The sequence below is a fragment of the Arvicola amphibius genome, chromosome 13, assembly GCF_903992535.2.
Source record: "Arvicola amphibius chromosome 13, mArvAmp1.2, whole genome shotgun sequence".
In the NCBI taxonomy this organism is placed as follows: Eukaryota; Metazoa; Chordata; class Mammalia; order Rodentia; family Cricetidae; genus Arvicola; species Arvicola amphibius.
In genome coordinates this window covers 74,562,932-74,580,611 of record NC_052059.1, presented here as the reverse complement: position 1 = coordinate 74,580,611, position 17,680 = coordinate 74,562,932, and the positions used below count along the sequence as shown (strand labels likewise).

General features: G+C 43.2%; 1 protein-coding gene across 1 annotated transcript in view; it reads left to right on the top strand.

The window, feature by feature from the left end:
- Window positions 1–17,680, top strand: part of Kcnma1 (potassium calcium-activated channel subfamily M alpha 1) — a 719,714-nt gene that overhangs the window by 521,695 nt on the left and 180,339 nt on the right. Inside the window, 2 exon segments of the mRNA XM_042054118.1 lie at window positions 1,485–1,554; window positions 6,737–6,892. Of these exon segments, the coding sequence (XP_041910052.1) occupies window positions 1,485–1,554; window positions 6,737–6,892 (226 nt within the window).

Here is a 17,680-nt window from a genome sequence, read left to right as displayed (position 1 = left end):
TGACCAATCTGCTGTTTTTGAAATTAAAATGTCAAAGAGTCATTTGAAATGAACTAATGCAGAAAGCTGGCTGGAGCTGAGAGGCTCTCAGAGGCCGACAGAGGCTGACAAATGCCCTGAGTTATAAGCAGAGGCCAATATGACACTCTCTGGAAACTGAGAGGAAGTCCTTCCAGTGCAAAGCTCTGGGTGAATGTGTGCAGAGAGCGGCTTTCTAAGGAGCCATCTTCCCACTTCTCTGGTTGCAGTTTCTTCAGATGAAGCTGCTGTCTGATTCTTTCTCTCCAGTTTTGCAGAAAACGTGGCAAAGGGAAGCGCTGAGCTGGGTGGGAAGTTTGTGGGGGCGGCTGTGATAATTGAGCTTGCATTCCTGAGGAGGCTTAGGAGGTGGCCCTTTCTCTGGAATTCCATTCTTTAGCCTTCCTTGTCACAGAAGGAAATGTACAATGTCACCCCTGACAGGGTTGGGGGATGACAAAAACCATAACTTACACGTGGAGAAGGGCTTTAATGATTTCAAAGCATTTTAACATCTGGTCTCCCATTTGCTCCTCATACCAAGCCTGTGAAGTAAACAGAGCAGGTGAGGTTGCCCCCAGTGTCCAGATGAGAAGACAGGAACAGAGAGCCTGGGGATTTCCTCAGGGTCACCCAGTTCATTAGCACAATGGCTGAGCTGGAAGCCAGGTGTTTCCATTCAAGAGCTCCTTCCTTCTTCCCTTTGCAGTGTGTGATTGACAGGAGAGGGGATGCTAGGGAAGCTTGGTGGGTAGGGTCATCCAGGCTCAGTAAAGGACGGAGGGCAATAAACCGTATGCGCAGGTGCTGGTGTTTAACTTGAACCAGTGGTCAAGTCATCGTTGTGCTGTGTAAGGCAGAATCCTCCATCATACCCCAAGCGTTCTGCTTAAATATCACTTTTATGAGGATGTCTAAAGGGAATGTGAAAATCAGAGCCACTTTTCAGGTGGCCTGTTTGAGTTGTCGTCATTGTCTTAGGTTGTTAACTGGACACAGAACAGAGGTTTTTACGTGAGGTGTGGAGGGCTGCAGACCTCCAGAACCTGTCTGTAAGCATCAGAAGCTCCCATCTCCAGTCCATTCAGGTCCATAGTCTTATCTCGTACGTGTCACAGGAGTCCCTTCGTGTTTGCTTTTAAGGCAGATTCTCATGTAGCCCAGGCTAGCTTTGAACTTGCTCTGTAGGCAAGTCTGGCCTTAGAGTCCTGGTCACCAGCCTACCTCTATCAAGTGTACTTCACTACTCCACCTACTCTGATGTTTGCAATGTCTAATACATACACCGGTGGGTACCTTGACACTTCTTTGTCATGGTCCTAGGGGGTAATGTGAGGAGAACACATTCACAAGCCCCTGGATGGCCCTGGTTGCTGGCTTGACCGAGGTTACCTAATGAGACGAATCCTCCATCCTACTCTGTGGGTTCCACAGAGCATGCTCAGTTCTGGCTTTCTCTTTTGCAGAGTGATCTCCATAAAGAACTACCACCCGAAAATCAGGATCATAACTCAGATGCTGCAGTATCATAACAAGGTACGTGGTAAGCTTCCAGGGCTAGAGCCATCCTCAGACCTCGGGTCCTAGCATCTTCTCTCTCTCCATAGACACACACATATATTCATGTAAGGACACAGCTACACATGCCCCGAGGTCTGGCAAAGATATGCAATAGTTAAAATGTCCCTTCTCCCTAGGACATTCCTTCAGGGTCATCAACTTATTTTTTGAGGTGGGTCAATAGGAGGAGGTGCCTTTGTTGCCTCTTATAGTATTTCATTCATTCAGGAAGAAGTTATTGAACACGTTGGTTCAAAAATATTGATATGTTCTTAGATCCTGTCCATAACTAAGTCCCAACAACTTGCACTTCTATGTCCTGCAGTCATTCAGTCAATATCTATTGAATAACTACTCTGTAATTAACCCTCTTCCTGCTACTTAGGGGGTAGGATAGCTGTGAAGATAAAATCTGATTTTGTGTCCTTAGAGACTGATCATGGAAGATGTAGAGAGTGTGCCAGAAAACTGGTAGGATTTCTCTCTGTGTGGCCAAATGCACTTGAAAGAACATAATACAAACTGAGTAAAGAAAGCAGAACATGACATTATCCCCAAATTCGGAATGGGAATCTCCCCAGTTATACTTGGAAAAGTAGTGGTTTATCCAAAGTTTATACTTAAAGCAATGTTCCCAGCGTGGCAGGTTCCAATGGGGCCTGGTTAGAAGAGCTCAAACGATAGTCAGTGTTGCTGTTGTAATCTCCTCTCACTGAAACAGAACTGAAGGTCTAATCAAAGGCAGCACTCCTTCACTTGGCTTGTGGTTGAGCTCTAGACAGCTTTGGAGGAGGGAAGGTAGCATCTTGTTCTACTTGATATGGTACCAGTTGTCTTCTTAATGGAGCTTAGAGACTGGAGGCTTCTCAGCACCTGGGGCCAGGTGTCCTGTCTGAACAGAAATAACTCCCTGCAGGGTTATGTGTGACAGCATGCCCCGTCTTATAGGCCATATTCTCTACAAAACAAGTCATCAGGTGTCCCAGAGAAAACCCCATTCTGCCAAATGCCACCGGCACCATGCTATTATTTCTTAATTGCTGGCAAGTTTTGGCCCATTTAGCTGTGTGGAGGCCCATCAGAGGCTATTGCTGAGTGGGTCCTGCTGTCAGCGACTGGCCCACTGCTTGGAATTGCTGCCCAATGCCGACCATTGCCCAGCCCTCGGCAGGTGGCTCTATTGGAAATTCTGTTACTCTCCAGCCAGTGGGTTTGGTGGTGGGCACCGAAGGTGACACCTCTCTTTGTCTCTGAAGATTGCGATAAGGGGCCTGTGGGTAACTCACAAGCATCAACTGGTGAAGTTCTTGACAGCAGCCTCTGTAGGTGGAGGTGAATTTTATTAGCGAGGCTGTGACTGGTGACAGCTCCTGCTGCAAGGAACACTCCTTCTTTCATTTGTGATTTGAAATTTCATTTAGTGTGGGAGTGCTTTAAGTGATTGTTTAGATTTTTGGCTGAATTTAGACTGAATAGGAAAATTAATGTTGTATGTTTAGAAAGAGATGTCAGTTCCTTTTCTTCTCTTTCCAACGGGTGCTGATGTAGCATCTTCAAGAAATTAAAGAGGATTTCAGCTGTGTAGTTCTTGTCAAACTCAAAGCACCTTGATTGGCCTCAGAGCCAGATGGTACCTGGTCAGTATTCACATGAGTACAGCCACCCGGATATCTTGGACAGACTTTCCAATACAATCATTCAGACACTGTAATGAAGGCATCAGCAGACCCATGACTATTTGCTTAAAACCCATCTTGTTTAGAACCATCCAACTCATTCTCCTTGGGTTTCTGGGTCAGGCAAAATCATTTTCATAACACTGTTAGATTAGTAAGGATACAGTGATAGAGTAACTTTGACAAAGTACATTTTCCTCTGTTACTTCCCATCTCCCTGTTAGAATGGGCATCCTCTTGTCTTTAGGTCATTTTTAGTCGATTTTTAGTAGACAGTTTTTCACACTGCCTTGTGATTTTGCAGTTACTGAAAATGACCTACCCTTTTCACACTCTTCTTCCAACATTTTCTTCTTCTCGTGACTTTTTCTCTGCGCTCATCTGAGATGCACATAGGACTCCCCCCACTTATACAGGCACTTAGGAAAGACCCGATGCTTGTGTGAAAACTATGCCACTGAAGACATCTTCTGGAGGGGGTAGTGGCTCCCACAGTTGGACAGCAGGCTTGAAATAAAAACAATGTCAAACCCCAATGATGTAACGAGGGTGATCTTCTGGAGCCTAGAGGGATACAGGGAAACTGCTGGCCTTGAGTTTGTCATCATAATAATTACAGACATTTGTGTCCTGTTTTATGGGTTTAAAAGAGCTTTCACATCCATTATCTCATTTAGTCCTCATTGGGCCATCTGTGCATTTTAGCTTCACAGTGTAACTTCAGACTAGCAGGAGTCAAAACTCTGTCCTAGACAGATCACCTCTGGCGAGCACAAACCACGGTCACTCAGCAGCCAGCAAACTAGGACAGGATAGCCAACTGCCACCTTCTATTTAAGTGGGACAGTAGCCCACAGAACCACACTGTGGTTCCTAGGGGAAGGATGGTGCTCTACAAAATGGGTCTCTTTACAGTGGCCACGTTTTACAGCGAGAACCTTTAAAAACTGGCCTTCTCTGAATGAAGGTGGAAGAGTGTGTTGGCTGACAGTGTGGGGAAAGCTCTCCGAAGATAGGACGATGCATGACATGCTGAACTCAACTTCCCTCAAATGGAAGAAGATCAAGTTTCCAAAAAGAAAGAATTTTACTTCCTGGGTCAATATCCTCTTTTGACATCATGCACACAGCCTTCCCTCTTGGCCATTGCCAGTTCAGCTTCACTTCCTGTCCCATGACTGGAGAAAATACAGTGGCCAAGAAAGGAGGCACTGGAAGCTGGGAACAAACATGGCTTTTACATAGAACATGAGAGACTCAAGACTTGCATGCCAGAGCTTTGTATTTTGAATGGCATAGAGATAGGGCAGACTTTCTGCAAAGTTTCAATTGTTTGAAGAAGGCATGTAGGATACGTAGTGTCTCTGTTCAAGACTAGACCACGCGGAACTCTTGTCACACACAAGTTCATCACTTGGATACCATTTATCATTCTTCGCATACGAGTATTTCTCCACATGGATGAAGGTCTTTTGTACCATGCCAAGAAAGTAAAATGAAAGAACTGATGTCATAAGCCAGGGACAAATGGGGAGAGAAATGGGAAAGATGTTGTTAGCATTGAATGTGGCATGTGCAGAAGACCCCGTGGTGCTCAGCTCCACACAAATCCCACTCTTCTGTGGCCCACACACAGTCCTGTTTTAACCACACTTTGTTTAGGGAGCAAGCAGTTGTCTCTTGAGCAATAAGCATTGCAGGCTCAGGATTAGAGAGTGTCACAGAGGTAGCTGTTACAAACAGACATGTCACAAGTGTAGGGTTTCTCCAAGCAGAGCAAGAAGTCCTGGCCTCTGTTCTTTGTTTCTACAATGGGATCTTCCATCCTTCTTTTTGCCACTGGCCTCTGTCGTTCTGAAGATGAAGGGAAAGCTCTTTCACTGCTTTCCATTTGCTGATGCATAGGGAGATATAATTTCAGAGCTATAGAGACTTGGCATGTACAGGGACTTAGAAGACCTCTGGGTCAGCTTCCTGTACAAAACATGATTTACTCTAGCATACTGGAAAAAATGCTAAGTTTCAGGAATAAAGACTTTGTGCTTTTGTTGTTGTTGTTTAAACTAGCCCTCTCTATTTATTAGTCATATTTCATCCTTAGAAAGTTCCTTTGTGAATCAAGCCAAACCCCTTTGCTTTCTTTAAATATATGTCAGGCTGGTCCTATCCTGGCTCCAAGCACAGAGGAGAGCAAAGCTAATCTTGACATAGCAGTACCTGAGGCATCAGATATGATGACTACCCTCTCTCCCTGAGGATCGTGTCCCCTGAATCTTGGAGACTTTTGGCTCTTTATACTGTTTCTCAAAAGACCTTTCACAGAACACTCACCCTCTCTTGTCTTCATCATTTTTCTCTGCTCATTATTCAATTGATCATTTTCCCTCTTCAATTTTGACTACTAAGACTGGATCAAATCCTGTGGAATGAATGTGGCCTGTTCACATGGAATAAAAGGTTCATTTCCTTTGCTCTGGAGACTTTGGTTTTTGGTCTCATGTATCCGATGGTCTCTAATTGAGGTTTTAGTAACCCACACACTTAAACGCTGTGCCCAGCTCTCTCTTTCTCTAGCACACACTCTCTCTTAGATTTGCCTTCATGTTTCAAATTTATATAATGGATGTTTTTGAACACAAGCACTGTCCCTGATAGTCAAGCCTTGAAACTATCTTCTGCTGTTACTGTTGTTAATCACCAAACACTAAAGAACTTCCTGAATTGCAACTTTTTCATTCACTCTGTTGTGTATGACTTTCTGCTGTGTGCCACTGGCAAAAATCAGTGTGAGCATGCCTCTTGGATTACAGGCTAGGTTCTGACATACCTGTGGAATAGGACAGTCCATCTGTGAGAGACTGCAGGATGTCTGTGCTGTGAGGGTTTAGGAAAATGGGTTCTGCACAGTGACCTCCAGAGAAGCAGCAGTACCTCCCACATATAGAGTTGGAGGTTCTCCAGCTCCACCCCAGATCTATGCAGGCAGAAACTCAGTAGGGTGGGGCCAGCAACCTGTGGTCTTGTACACATTGCAGGGCATACAGGTATCCACTCAAGTTTTGGGTGTCACTGATCTAGAGTATTGAGAAGGCAGGAAAAAAATCCAAGAGCATGCAGACACGTAGACATCTGGCAATCTCATACTAATTGAGAGCCACTTTTAAAAAATGCTAACTAGACTTCTTAATAAGGGGGGCTGGTGTGTCTCACAAGAGAAAAATCCTCTCTGGGTTGACTCTGGCTAAATAGCAAACTTGAGAGGAAAATGTGGACCTTGAGTCTAGAAGCAACGTTGCCAAAAGGCCACAGTCTGTTGAATAGAAGCAGAGAACCTAGCCATTGGCCTCAGATGGAGGCACATGGAAGGAAGGATGAGTTTGGATGACCCAGTGTCCTTGGACAAGGCAACAGTTCCCAGAAGAGATTTCAGACAATCAGACAAGGAGCAGAACAGGGTCTCATACCTCTTGTTATTCCCACAGGCCCATCTGCTCAACATCCCCAGCTGGAATTGGAAAGAGGGTGATGACGCAATATGCCTCGCAGAGCTCAAGTTGGGTTTCATAGCCCAGAGCTGTCTGGCTCAAGGCCTCTCCACAATGCTTGCCAACCTCTTCTCTATGAGGTCATTCATAAAGGTAACGTCTTGTCTTATTAGAGCACATTAGCCTAGGATTCCATTTGTCGTGGGGTTGAGTAGAGCACGGCTTAAACTCAAAACAGATCGGCGGGCTTTAACTTCTCTGCTTGAGGAGAAATTCCTTGTTACAGATTTGGGAATGAGGCCAGCTCCTTTCAAAATTATGTTTTTATTTTTATTTGGCACATCCGTGGCCATTAAATGATTGTTCAAAGCACAATCCTCTCTTTTTTTAGATAAACCACATGTTTATCTATCAACAAAGCCTCCACTGTTAAAACAAAAATATGATTTATATACATTCCATATGGCAGCAGAGTGCCTAAAGAAAAGAATTATCATTTTGCTCTTTTCTATCGAGTGGCTGGTGGACCTCTCACTGTGGGGATAAATGCAGACCATGTGTTTGTGCTGAAGCCCAAACCCCAACAACATAATTCATTTATTTACTTCTGCGCAATCAAGGAGGCCGGCAAGGCTGACATGCCATGGCTATTTGAATGGAGAAAGAAAAGATGAACCAAGTCTTCACCCCAAGAGACGTGCAGTCTGGATGTATTCATCTCCCTGTCAGAGCTCACTGGGCAGCCACTCCTAGTCTCCAGATGGCTGATGGGCCAACTCAGGAAGAGAGATTGAACCTACTCTATTCTCCAGGGTCTAGAGCTTTGAGTGCCTCTGAGTCTAGGTGCCTAACTAAGCAAGTTTCCGGAGTATGGGCTTCGGCAGTCAAGGCTGCAACCACATCTGTGCACTGTGTACTTAGAGCTGGGATGTGTCAGGCCTCTACCCTGTGTACCGATGTCATTGGCATTATTTAGCCAATAGGTAGTGCTCATAGTATGGCATAAAGAATAGCTTGGCTTGGACCCAATAATTGTAGCCATGCTTATAGTGAATAACATCTTGATTTAAAATATATCCTCTGTGTTTACTCTGTACCCATAGACCCCAGCTCAACACAACTTTAAGTTCAAACCCACTTACAAATAAAGTCACCGTGTGCTTCTAAATGTCTTCTTTAATCCAGGCTGCTTTTGCCTTGCATAGATGAAACTGAGTGCAGGCAAAATGAAAGTAGCAGGGAGGTCTGTGTGGCTGTGTTTCGGGAAGGGGCACCAAAGCCAGATGTAGCCATGTGTTCCCTAGGACTTATCTGCTCCATCCAAGGAGTCCAGACCTAGGTTAACAAACTGTCACTGAGGGAACTGCCCTGGCTCTTCCGCTGGAGCTCTGGTGGTTTTCTTCCAGCAGAGGCTTGCTCACAGGACCCGGCACGTGGTCTGAGAAACGGGGTTCTGCTTCCTTGTGTTGCTGTGACATGGGCCTTGGCAGAGCCCCACCACAGATGGGGCCACTTGACATGCGTATGTTTTGATTTTGTGGTGCCTGCATGGTAACTAGATCTGCCTGTCAAGAAAATTAATAAAATGGCTGTGACACTGATTCTTCAGTGTTATTACCAGCAGAGAGAACTTCTGCCTGACTTTCCTTGGGACGCTGACGGGCCTCACCTCTAAAGCCAAGGACGTCCCTTCCAGCTCCACTAATCCCTTTGCCAAGTTCCTATTTAGGAAAAGCCTGTGGGAAAGGCTGGACCAGGCCCTGGTATAACTGAAAACACATTTCCCTCCCAGGGTTATGTTACTGCATTTTTTTTGTTCAGGGCCAGCTCTCCCATGTTTGGAGGCAGCTCTCTGGATATGACCTTTTGACATAGAGGTGGTCTTTGTGTTAGAATTTGCTAAGGGCATAGCCTACAAGTAACATGACTTCCTTTCCTACATTATAAAATTTGGAGTAAGGACGGTCTCACTTAATGTATTCCCCGTTCTTCATTGTAATCTATGTGTGCTTATCCCTGAGTCCTAGAGCCATCGTCTCTTTAGGAGCTGGCGGAAACCATGCTGTTATCCTATCCTCGGTGTGTTTTCTATATTATTACAAAGCATTTGCTTGTTTTGTTTGAGGATGAGTGCAGGTGGAGAAGGGAATCTGTAAATGGATTCTTGTTTACAGAAATCTCTTCCTTCCCCAACTCCCTCATAACCTGTGGTAGAACAGTCACCAGCACTTCCATCTGGAGGAGGCTTTGGCAGTACTTCATCCTTTGGGAACACTTTGTGTTTCTGCAAAGCCAAAGGGAGATGCGAGCTCACCTTCTCGCTTGCACCGGGGCAAATGCTATCTGTTTCCTAGTTCTGCAGAATGTATTATACTTTACCACTGCTCAAAGAAGAAAGGCAAGCAAGACTCCAACAGTGTAGATGGGTCACAGGCAGAAGCACAGTGCTTATCACTGGGGCCTTTGATTATATATGGAACTTAAAGTCCAAGACCCAAGCTGAAAATAGTAAGGTTTAACCAAAGAAAGAGGTGCCACTCAGATACATAATTTGTAGAAGGGACCTGAACTGAAGATGAGAAGAAATATATAGGAATAATTACTTATGCCTCTACTAGTCACTCTCAACCGAGGGCCTGCAGCCGGTTACCCTCAAAAACCTAGTCTTCATTTGGATATGTTACCTCTGAACTGACCTAAATATTTTGGAATTCATTGATATGTTAACTTACCATTTTAGGAGTAATGAATTCTTTTACTTTGATAATTACTATAGAAATTCTGGCTTTTTGTCTATTTCCCTCTTGGTTAATTTATTCTGAACATGCTTCAATGCATTTTCCCTACTGTTCAGTGGTATTTATAAATCCACACTAAGCAGACATCCGATACCTTTCAGAAAGAGGCCCAGGTTCGTATCCGGGGCTCCTATAGCTCTTTGGCTGTTTGCAGGGCAGGATAATTTTTTTTCCAGCAAGGAATCATTTTCACCCTGGATGTCCCTTAATCAGAGCCAGCAGATGTCTTGGTGCCTGTGACTTATCTCCTGGCCGGAGGCCTCCTGTTTACCCCTAACCCTCTGATCTCCTTCTACTTGACTCTCAGATTTCAGGAAGAGTCTCCTTAATGTTTTCTGAAAAGACCAAAACAATGGACTTGTTTAGACTTGTCTGCCATCACCTCAGCCCTGAATAAGTGGGCCACACTTTAAGATCATTGATTTTGGAGTATTGTTTTTGGTTTTTCTTTTTTAGTCTATGTAGTTTCAAATTCCTGTTCAGCCTACAGAGTTTCAAGTTAGGTTTTGACCCTCCATTTTTTATGAACAGAGCTATTATTCATACTAGAAAAAAAGTATTCTTGGACATGATGAGTGTGCATTTGTGTGTATGGTTTCTCTATGAAACTGATTGACTCTTAAGACTGCTTCTCATTCAACACTGAAACTTTCAATTAAGGACATTAAAACAGGTCTCACAATTGCCAGTTATTTTAATTCTGCTTATTTGTCATTTAACACACACATACATACACACACACATACACACACACATACACACATACACTCACACACATACACACACACATACACACACATACACACATACACTCACACACACATACACACATACTCACACACACACATACACACACATACACACACATACACACACATACATACACACACATACATACACACACATACACACACACATACACACACACATACACACACACATACACACACACTGAACCCTGCAGCATGGCATGGACATGTAATCCGCAATTTCTTTGTAAAGAAAGTCAGTTATGAGAATGGAGAAAATATATTAGATTAGTATGGTGGTTTAAAGGAGAAAATGTCCTCTGTGAGCTCAGATAGTTGAACACTTGGTCCCCAGTTGGTGGTGCTGTTTGGGAAGGTTATAGGAGGTACAGCCATGCTGGAGGAAGTATGTCACTGGGGGCAGGCTTTGAGAGCTTCTGATTTACTCTCTCTGCTTCATACTCTCTCTCTGGTTAAAGATATTATCTTCTGGCTTCAGGTTTTGGCTGCCATGTCTGTCTCTTGTTGCCATGCCTACCTACCTATTGTTGCCATACCTCTCCATCATGATGGACTTTTCCCTGACACTGTAAACCAAATAAATATTCCCTTTTGTAAGTTGTCTTGATCATGATATTCTGTCACAGCAACAGAAAAGTAACACAGTAGGGTTTTGTATTAATTTTGTTTGTTCTTGTTTTATAAGATCTGGCAATCCTGGGTGAATTGTTCTTGGTATCGAGCACAGCAAAGCTTTCCCTGGTGCTCTTTCTATGCCTAAATGGGGAAGCTCTGCAGGAGTCCAGTTTGTATTCCTTGGGCTGTTGACTGGCTGAGGTGCTCATGACCTGACACAGAAACCATTTGTTCATCATCGTTCTTACTACACAGTGAGGTCAGCTTTCATCAATACATAGTCCTGGCACTAAATGCAGTTAAGAAAATCATGGTTTTGTTTTGTTTTTGAGACAGGATATTATTATGTTACACAAGCAGGCCTTAAGCTGTTGGGCTTAATCAATCTTCCAGCTTCATCTAGGTATGTGCCGCTATGCCTAACTAAGTGAATCAATTTAGTATCTTTAGGTGTAGATTGGATTATATTTGTACACAGGTGGGTGTTTGTCCAAGTTCATGCATAAAAATAATCTGCTTTAGGAGCTGGAAATATAAAGACCTTTGGATAATTGCCCAAATGTACGGAATTCTAACAACTTTTAAACCTTGCCCTTAATACTTTATATTATTTTATTTTATTCCCCCAATGACCTATACAAACTTGGCACTGTAACCAGCCACCTTACTTTATCCTGCCCGAGGGCAGGTAGCTTAGAATTGACAATCGCAAGAATTGATTCCAGGTTTGTCCTTGAGAATACCAAAAAGGGATTTAGGATGATACACTTTCTTAGCAAATATAACCACCATACTACGAGGCCTAGTTTCTAGGCTTCATTTTATGGAAACCAGTGATTCAATAGAGTTTCCAGAGGCACATATATCCCAACACACAGAGTACAGCAATGTGCTTATGACTTAGAAGCACTGCTAAGATTCAGGAAGCTTCTGTTCTGATGGGGAATGGGTGGGCACATGTTTACATAGCCTTATCAATGAGTCTGGTTCACCTTTTGCTCTGGCAGTTTCTGTAAGTATCAGAGTCAATGCATCAGACAGGTTAGATTAGACAATGACAACATCAAGAATGGACTAGGCTGTCAAGAGGACTTGCTTAAGGAAGTTTTCCTGGGAAAAGGCAAGTGAAAAAGGGCTCTTTGACAAAAAAGCACCAGTTGTGCTTGTGATGTGTGAATGTGTATGTATATACATGTAGTAATGTGTCATATAATGTCATTTTATTCAATGGCAGATTACATATATCATAGGAGTCCCATATTATGTAGCGATGACATTCTCTTCTTGGTTTGTGCAAGTAGATACTTGGATGTTTACATGATGAAATTACCTAATAAAGCCTTTTTCACTTGTATCCCCATCATTAATCAATGCTTGCCCCTATCATCTATTTCTCTACAATTAAGAGAGGGAGATGTTGGCTACACCAAGTTGATTCTCTTGGCATGAAAACTGAGTCACAATGTCTGCACTAGAACTGCTGGTGAGTCACAGGTATAGCATCAATCAGTTTGAAGTAAGGAGACTTAGTATAGGTTTCAGTCCAGATATAAAGTCAGGAAAACACCCAGACCCCCGTTAAGACTGTAAAACAGAGAGAACAAATTTCTAATGACTCATAGTTTGTGTTCTGTGATGGCTTCCGATGGTCAGACAAGGACCCACCTACAGTGGGAAGGTAATGTTCTTTACTATACCACCTCAGATATTAACTTGTTCAGAAATACCTTCACAGCCGTGTCTAGAACAATAACCTAGTATCTGGGAACTTCATGACCCAGCCAAGTTAACACATACAGTTAACAATCATAGCCACTCGTTCTTATTTCCTGATGGGCATAAACTCTGCAGCCAGTGTCTAGGTTAGCATGCCAGAAGCATATCTCAATCTTTGGTGGGAATGTGGGCATTGTCAGGATCTCTAGTCAGGCCAGAGCTGCAGCTGATAAGACTGGGATCAAGGACAGAATGCTAAGAAAGAGTTTGTCTTGGGACGCCTAGCCACCTAGTAGAAGATTGTGATTTACAAATGTTGTTGACTCCACTACCTGTGGATGATACCCCTCAAGGAGAATGGGATGTCTTCATGGGTTCTCACCTGTGGGAAACAGTTCCCAATACAGCCACTCTTATTTCTTTAGGAATATAAAATATTTTAGTATAACGTAGATAATACAGATGATATATATCATCTTACACAGATTTATGCCTCCAACTACAACCCAGCAAATCAATGTAACTGTCACTCAGCATCCCTTTTGGATGCTGCATCTCCTCACAGATTTAGCATTTTCCAGAATTGAATCCCTATTCTTGCCAGGGAGCCTACCACAGCTGACAACGCCATCTTTCCTAATCCTCAACTTTGGAGCCATCTGAGACTCCCCACCCACCCCAAGCCTCCTTAAGCACCAGATTAAATTCAGCATGTCACCCTGACTTTGAAAACAACCCCTGAATCTGAGTACTTCCCACCAACTTCATTCTTACTGCTAGATCTAAAGAGCCACCATCTCGTAGATACCAGCCTTCTAGATGCTCACGTCGAGACTCAACATGTTTCCTCAATCTTCCCAGCTACGAATCAGAACATGTCAGCCTTTTGCCTAAATCTATACATGTCATCCCATCTCCTCAACACCAAAATAGTAACATTGCCTTCCAGGTACTAAGCTGCCAGGTTCCTGTGATTTTGCTGACCCCTGTGCTCCAAGTGCTATCCTGCACACTTTTGTCCTGAACCAAGTGTGTTTCTCACATTCCCTTTCCTGGCTGAGGAGCAATAGGTGTTGTGTTCCCTCTATCTAGAATGTTCTTCCCCTAAGTAGATACTTGACTTCTATTAAACCCTTTTTGTCTTTGCTCAAAATAAAATTCTCAGCGAGACCATCTTTAAAAATGTCAGAATGTTTTTTGTAAAGAGATCAAAAACAAACTTTTAACCATAGTATGCAAACAGAAAAGCGTATTTGTAAGAAATGTTTAATTTGTTTAATATTCATCAGCTCGACACCCCAGAGCACAGATTAAGAACAGAATATTATTCTCACTTATCTTCTAAGTCAGGTAATTGGCCCGGTTTCTGAATTACCTTACAGAGAATTCACATCTCCATCACTTTGAACTCTCCGATCTATAAATATTGTACAGCACCTCTTTGGTTTTTGGTGGTTTTTGTTTTGTCTTGTTTTATTGAAACAGGGTCTTACTATATAATTTGGGTTAGTCTCCAGCTCATGATCTTTTGCTTCTCCCTCTCCAGTGCTAAGATTGCAGGCATGAGCCAGTGTCCCCCACAGTACACCATCTAGCAAGGGGCACTCGATATTACAGTTGCTTTTCAGGCAAGTTGGACAATCAGGAAGAAACTAAGTTTAGACCGCTTTCTGGGACTATAGGGGCTGCTTAGAGGGCAGATGTCACATGTCCCCCTGTTCTCTAGGAAGGATATAGGTGTTCTTCTCTTTCTAGAGTGATAAAATTTCACGTGGTAAACAGCAGAATTCCACTGTAGAAATCTCTTTCTTTTTCTAGCCTGCACACTCCATTCACACAAGTCTCCTTCATCCTCCTGGCTTTGTCTATTTGCCTACGCCACCCATGGTATTTTTCCTTGTTTATTTCTCTTTCCCTCCTTCAAAAAATGGAGGCACTGTGAAGTCAGGGCTACTGCCTGTATCTCATTGACTAGCTAGCTTCAGACTGGTAGCAGGTGCTCAATCAATGTATCTTGAATAAATGAATCAACGAGTAGGCTTCAGCGTAGCCGAGCAAGCCTGTGTTTCAGAGAACTGTGAGTGGAGCCCAGACTAACAGGGACTTACAATTTGGTATGATTTGGATTCTGAAATGTCTTCCTCTGCTACTGTATGCAGTTAACTGGCCCAATTAAAGAACTTCGGCTCGGAATAGAAGCTTGAAATGCAAAGCTTTCTAATCCTTGGCAAGGCTTGTAAAGAAGCTGGTTAGATTTGGTTATAAACCATCTTGACTGCCAGAAAATATAGTCAGTGTGTTGTTTAAATTTGCAAATCAAAATAAACACCCCCAAATTAAAATACATTTGCTAAATCTCAGTATCCCATTTGGGCCAGCTTGATCATGCAACTTTTTTCCCCTCCTTCCTCCTTTAGTCTCTTTAGATCAGAGGCCTTGCCACAAGACGTTGCCTCTTCCAGCGTCCTCATCACTGCCCACGATCTCTCATGCCCAACTTAAAGTTGAGTAACTTCCATGCAAACTATTTCAAATAAAGAGAGAAGCAATCCATGAGCTATTAACAGGGATTTCATTCCCCTATGGCCCTGGTAATTTCTAGAACATTGAATTAAGGAGTTCTCAGACCTTTACAAATTCTCAAGGCAAACATTATTAACAAAGAGAAGGCCGTGCAGCATGTAAGAAGATTGCCAGAAAATGTCAATGGAGGTTCTGAACAGAATAAAAGAAGCTTCAGCTCTCTCCCCATCTTCCCCTACCCCCTCCCTCTAACATGATTAGAAAGTCATTTCATGTGTCTTACGTGCTCAGTCAGTCATAGGCAAACCTACATGATTGATGGTGACAGGGAACACATTTAACTCATTATTCTTTACTTTGCAGCAAAATGATTTGTGTAAACTGTCTGCCTAGCATTAAAGGTAAAACAAACTTAGAAACCCCAAAATGTTATATTTTCATCTAATATTTTCCTTTTGGTTTTATAGCTGTAATCGCATATGGATTCTTTTATTTGGCTCTTGGCATGGACTGAACAAAGGGGAAGGCAGGGCAGAGAGATTACATAACACACACAGAGTCCATGCTCAGGGAGTGTGGAGCCATGAAAGCCACAACAGTCAGGACGTAATGTGGCAAGGCAGGAGAATCTGTGGTTCTCTCTGGCCTGCATCATCTGCCAGCATGTTGTCACTGGTGTGCAATGAGGACCATCTCCTTAGTCAAGCTCATTGACATTCAGCGGAGTTCTTTTAGAAACTATTGGCCTATAATTACTTGCATGTATTCCTATGCACACCTAGACATCACAGGCATTGTTCACCTGGCCTCCTGCTCTTCCAGATGCCTCCTCCTCCTCTTCCTCCTTCTCCTCCTCCTCCTTCTCCTCCTCCTCCTCTCCTCTTCCTTTTATTTCTTCTTCTCTTCTCCCATCACTGTTAGTAATAATTTAAGCAAGAAATCCCCAAACGTCACATAAACCATTAGGAACATAACCTCAGATTCACTTTATTCCAGTGGTTAGTGACACAGCCATACTGAGTGTGAGTCCCTGCAGAGCAGGGGCAGGAATTGAAAACTTCGATCGTCCACTCCAGGCATCTGGCAGTGCAAACCTAGGAGTTGCCACTGAATTAATATGCTGGGTATTTTCTCATGAACTTCAGATCTCTCTGAGTCCTGAAAGTTTGCATAGCCCTTTGGGGTTATGAGTTTTACAGGTTTTTATTGTTTACTTTTAGGTTTGGGTGTGCGTGCCTGAATGTTTGCACCAGGTCCATATATATATATATATATATATATATATATATATATATATATATATATATAGCCCACAAAGGCTAAAAAGAGGAGGTTGGATCTCCTGGAGTTGGAGTTGCAGGTGTTTGCACCCAGTATGGGGTGCTGGGAGCTAAGCTCAGGAACTTTGCAAGAGCAGCTAGTACTTTTCAATACTGAGCCATCCCTTCAGCCATAAGACAAACATTTTTACTAAAATTTTTATTTGACCAGAAGACTAAGCATTTTTTTGAACGACACATGAAAAACCTGACAAGCACACAGTAGTTAAGATCTCTGACCAAAAGAAAGTGACTCTGGATTGGTGTTTCTCTGAGGATGAGAACTCAGTGACGATCACGTTGGACTGTCCAGCCACCTGGAAAGTGGTAGAGCCAGGGCTAGCACTTCACCAGATAGTGCTAGCTGTTTGCTTTACCCTCGACTATATACTGCTTTTCCTAGAGAAGTACCTCAATTGCAAATAATGCTCACTTTTATATCCAAATTAATAGCTTCTAAGAGCAGAAATTACTTTGCAATATCTGTAGTAGTATGCTAGATTTTCTATCAACTCTGTCAAGTTATACAATCTAAAATGAAAACAGCTCTCTGGGACAGAGGCATGGCACAGCATTTGAGAACCTTGCTGCTCTTCCAGAGAACCTGGGTTTAACTTCTAGCACCCATAGTGAGAAGCTCAACAATGTCTGTAACTCCAGTTCCAGGGTATCTGATGCCCTCTGGCCTCTTTGGACGCTACTGTACGTAGATGGTGTACACACAGGCAGGCAGGCAGGCGCCCCCACACATGCACAGAAATAAAATTTCAAAAAAAGGTAATTTTTAAAGGCAGGAAGCTCTTATTCTTTACCTTCCCTATGTGGTACATTAGTCTGACGATGACCCAGGCAAGTGTTCTTCTGGGACTATGATGAGAATTGTTAAGTCAAGTGATTTAACCAAACAGGCAGGCAGTTTGGTGATCTGTTTTTGAGAGGGGGAAGGTGTAAGAAAGATAAATGCCTAGTCCGGATCCTCTATACAAAGGGTGTGTCAGAGAGCGGCACAGGAGGCATCCAGCACATGGAGGATGTCAGCCAAGAGGGAGCCAGAGCCAGAAGGGTGACTCTGTAACAAAAGCAAACGGGAAATTTTCCAGGAAGCAAAAGCTGTGTCCAACCCCGATCCTCTCAGAGCTCTTCTGATTATATTGAAAGGATTCAAGTGATTCAAACAATTTGGGGGTGCAGGGGGTGAGG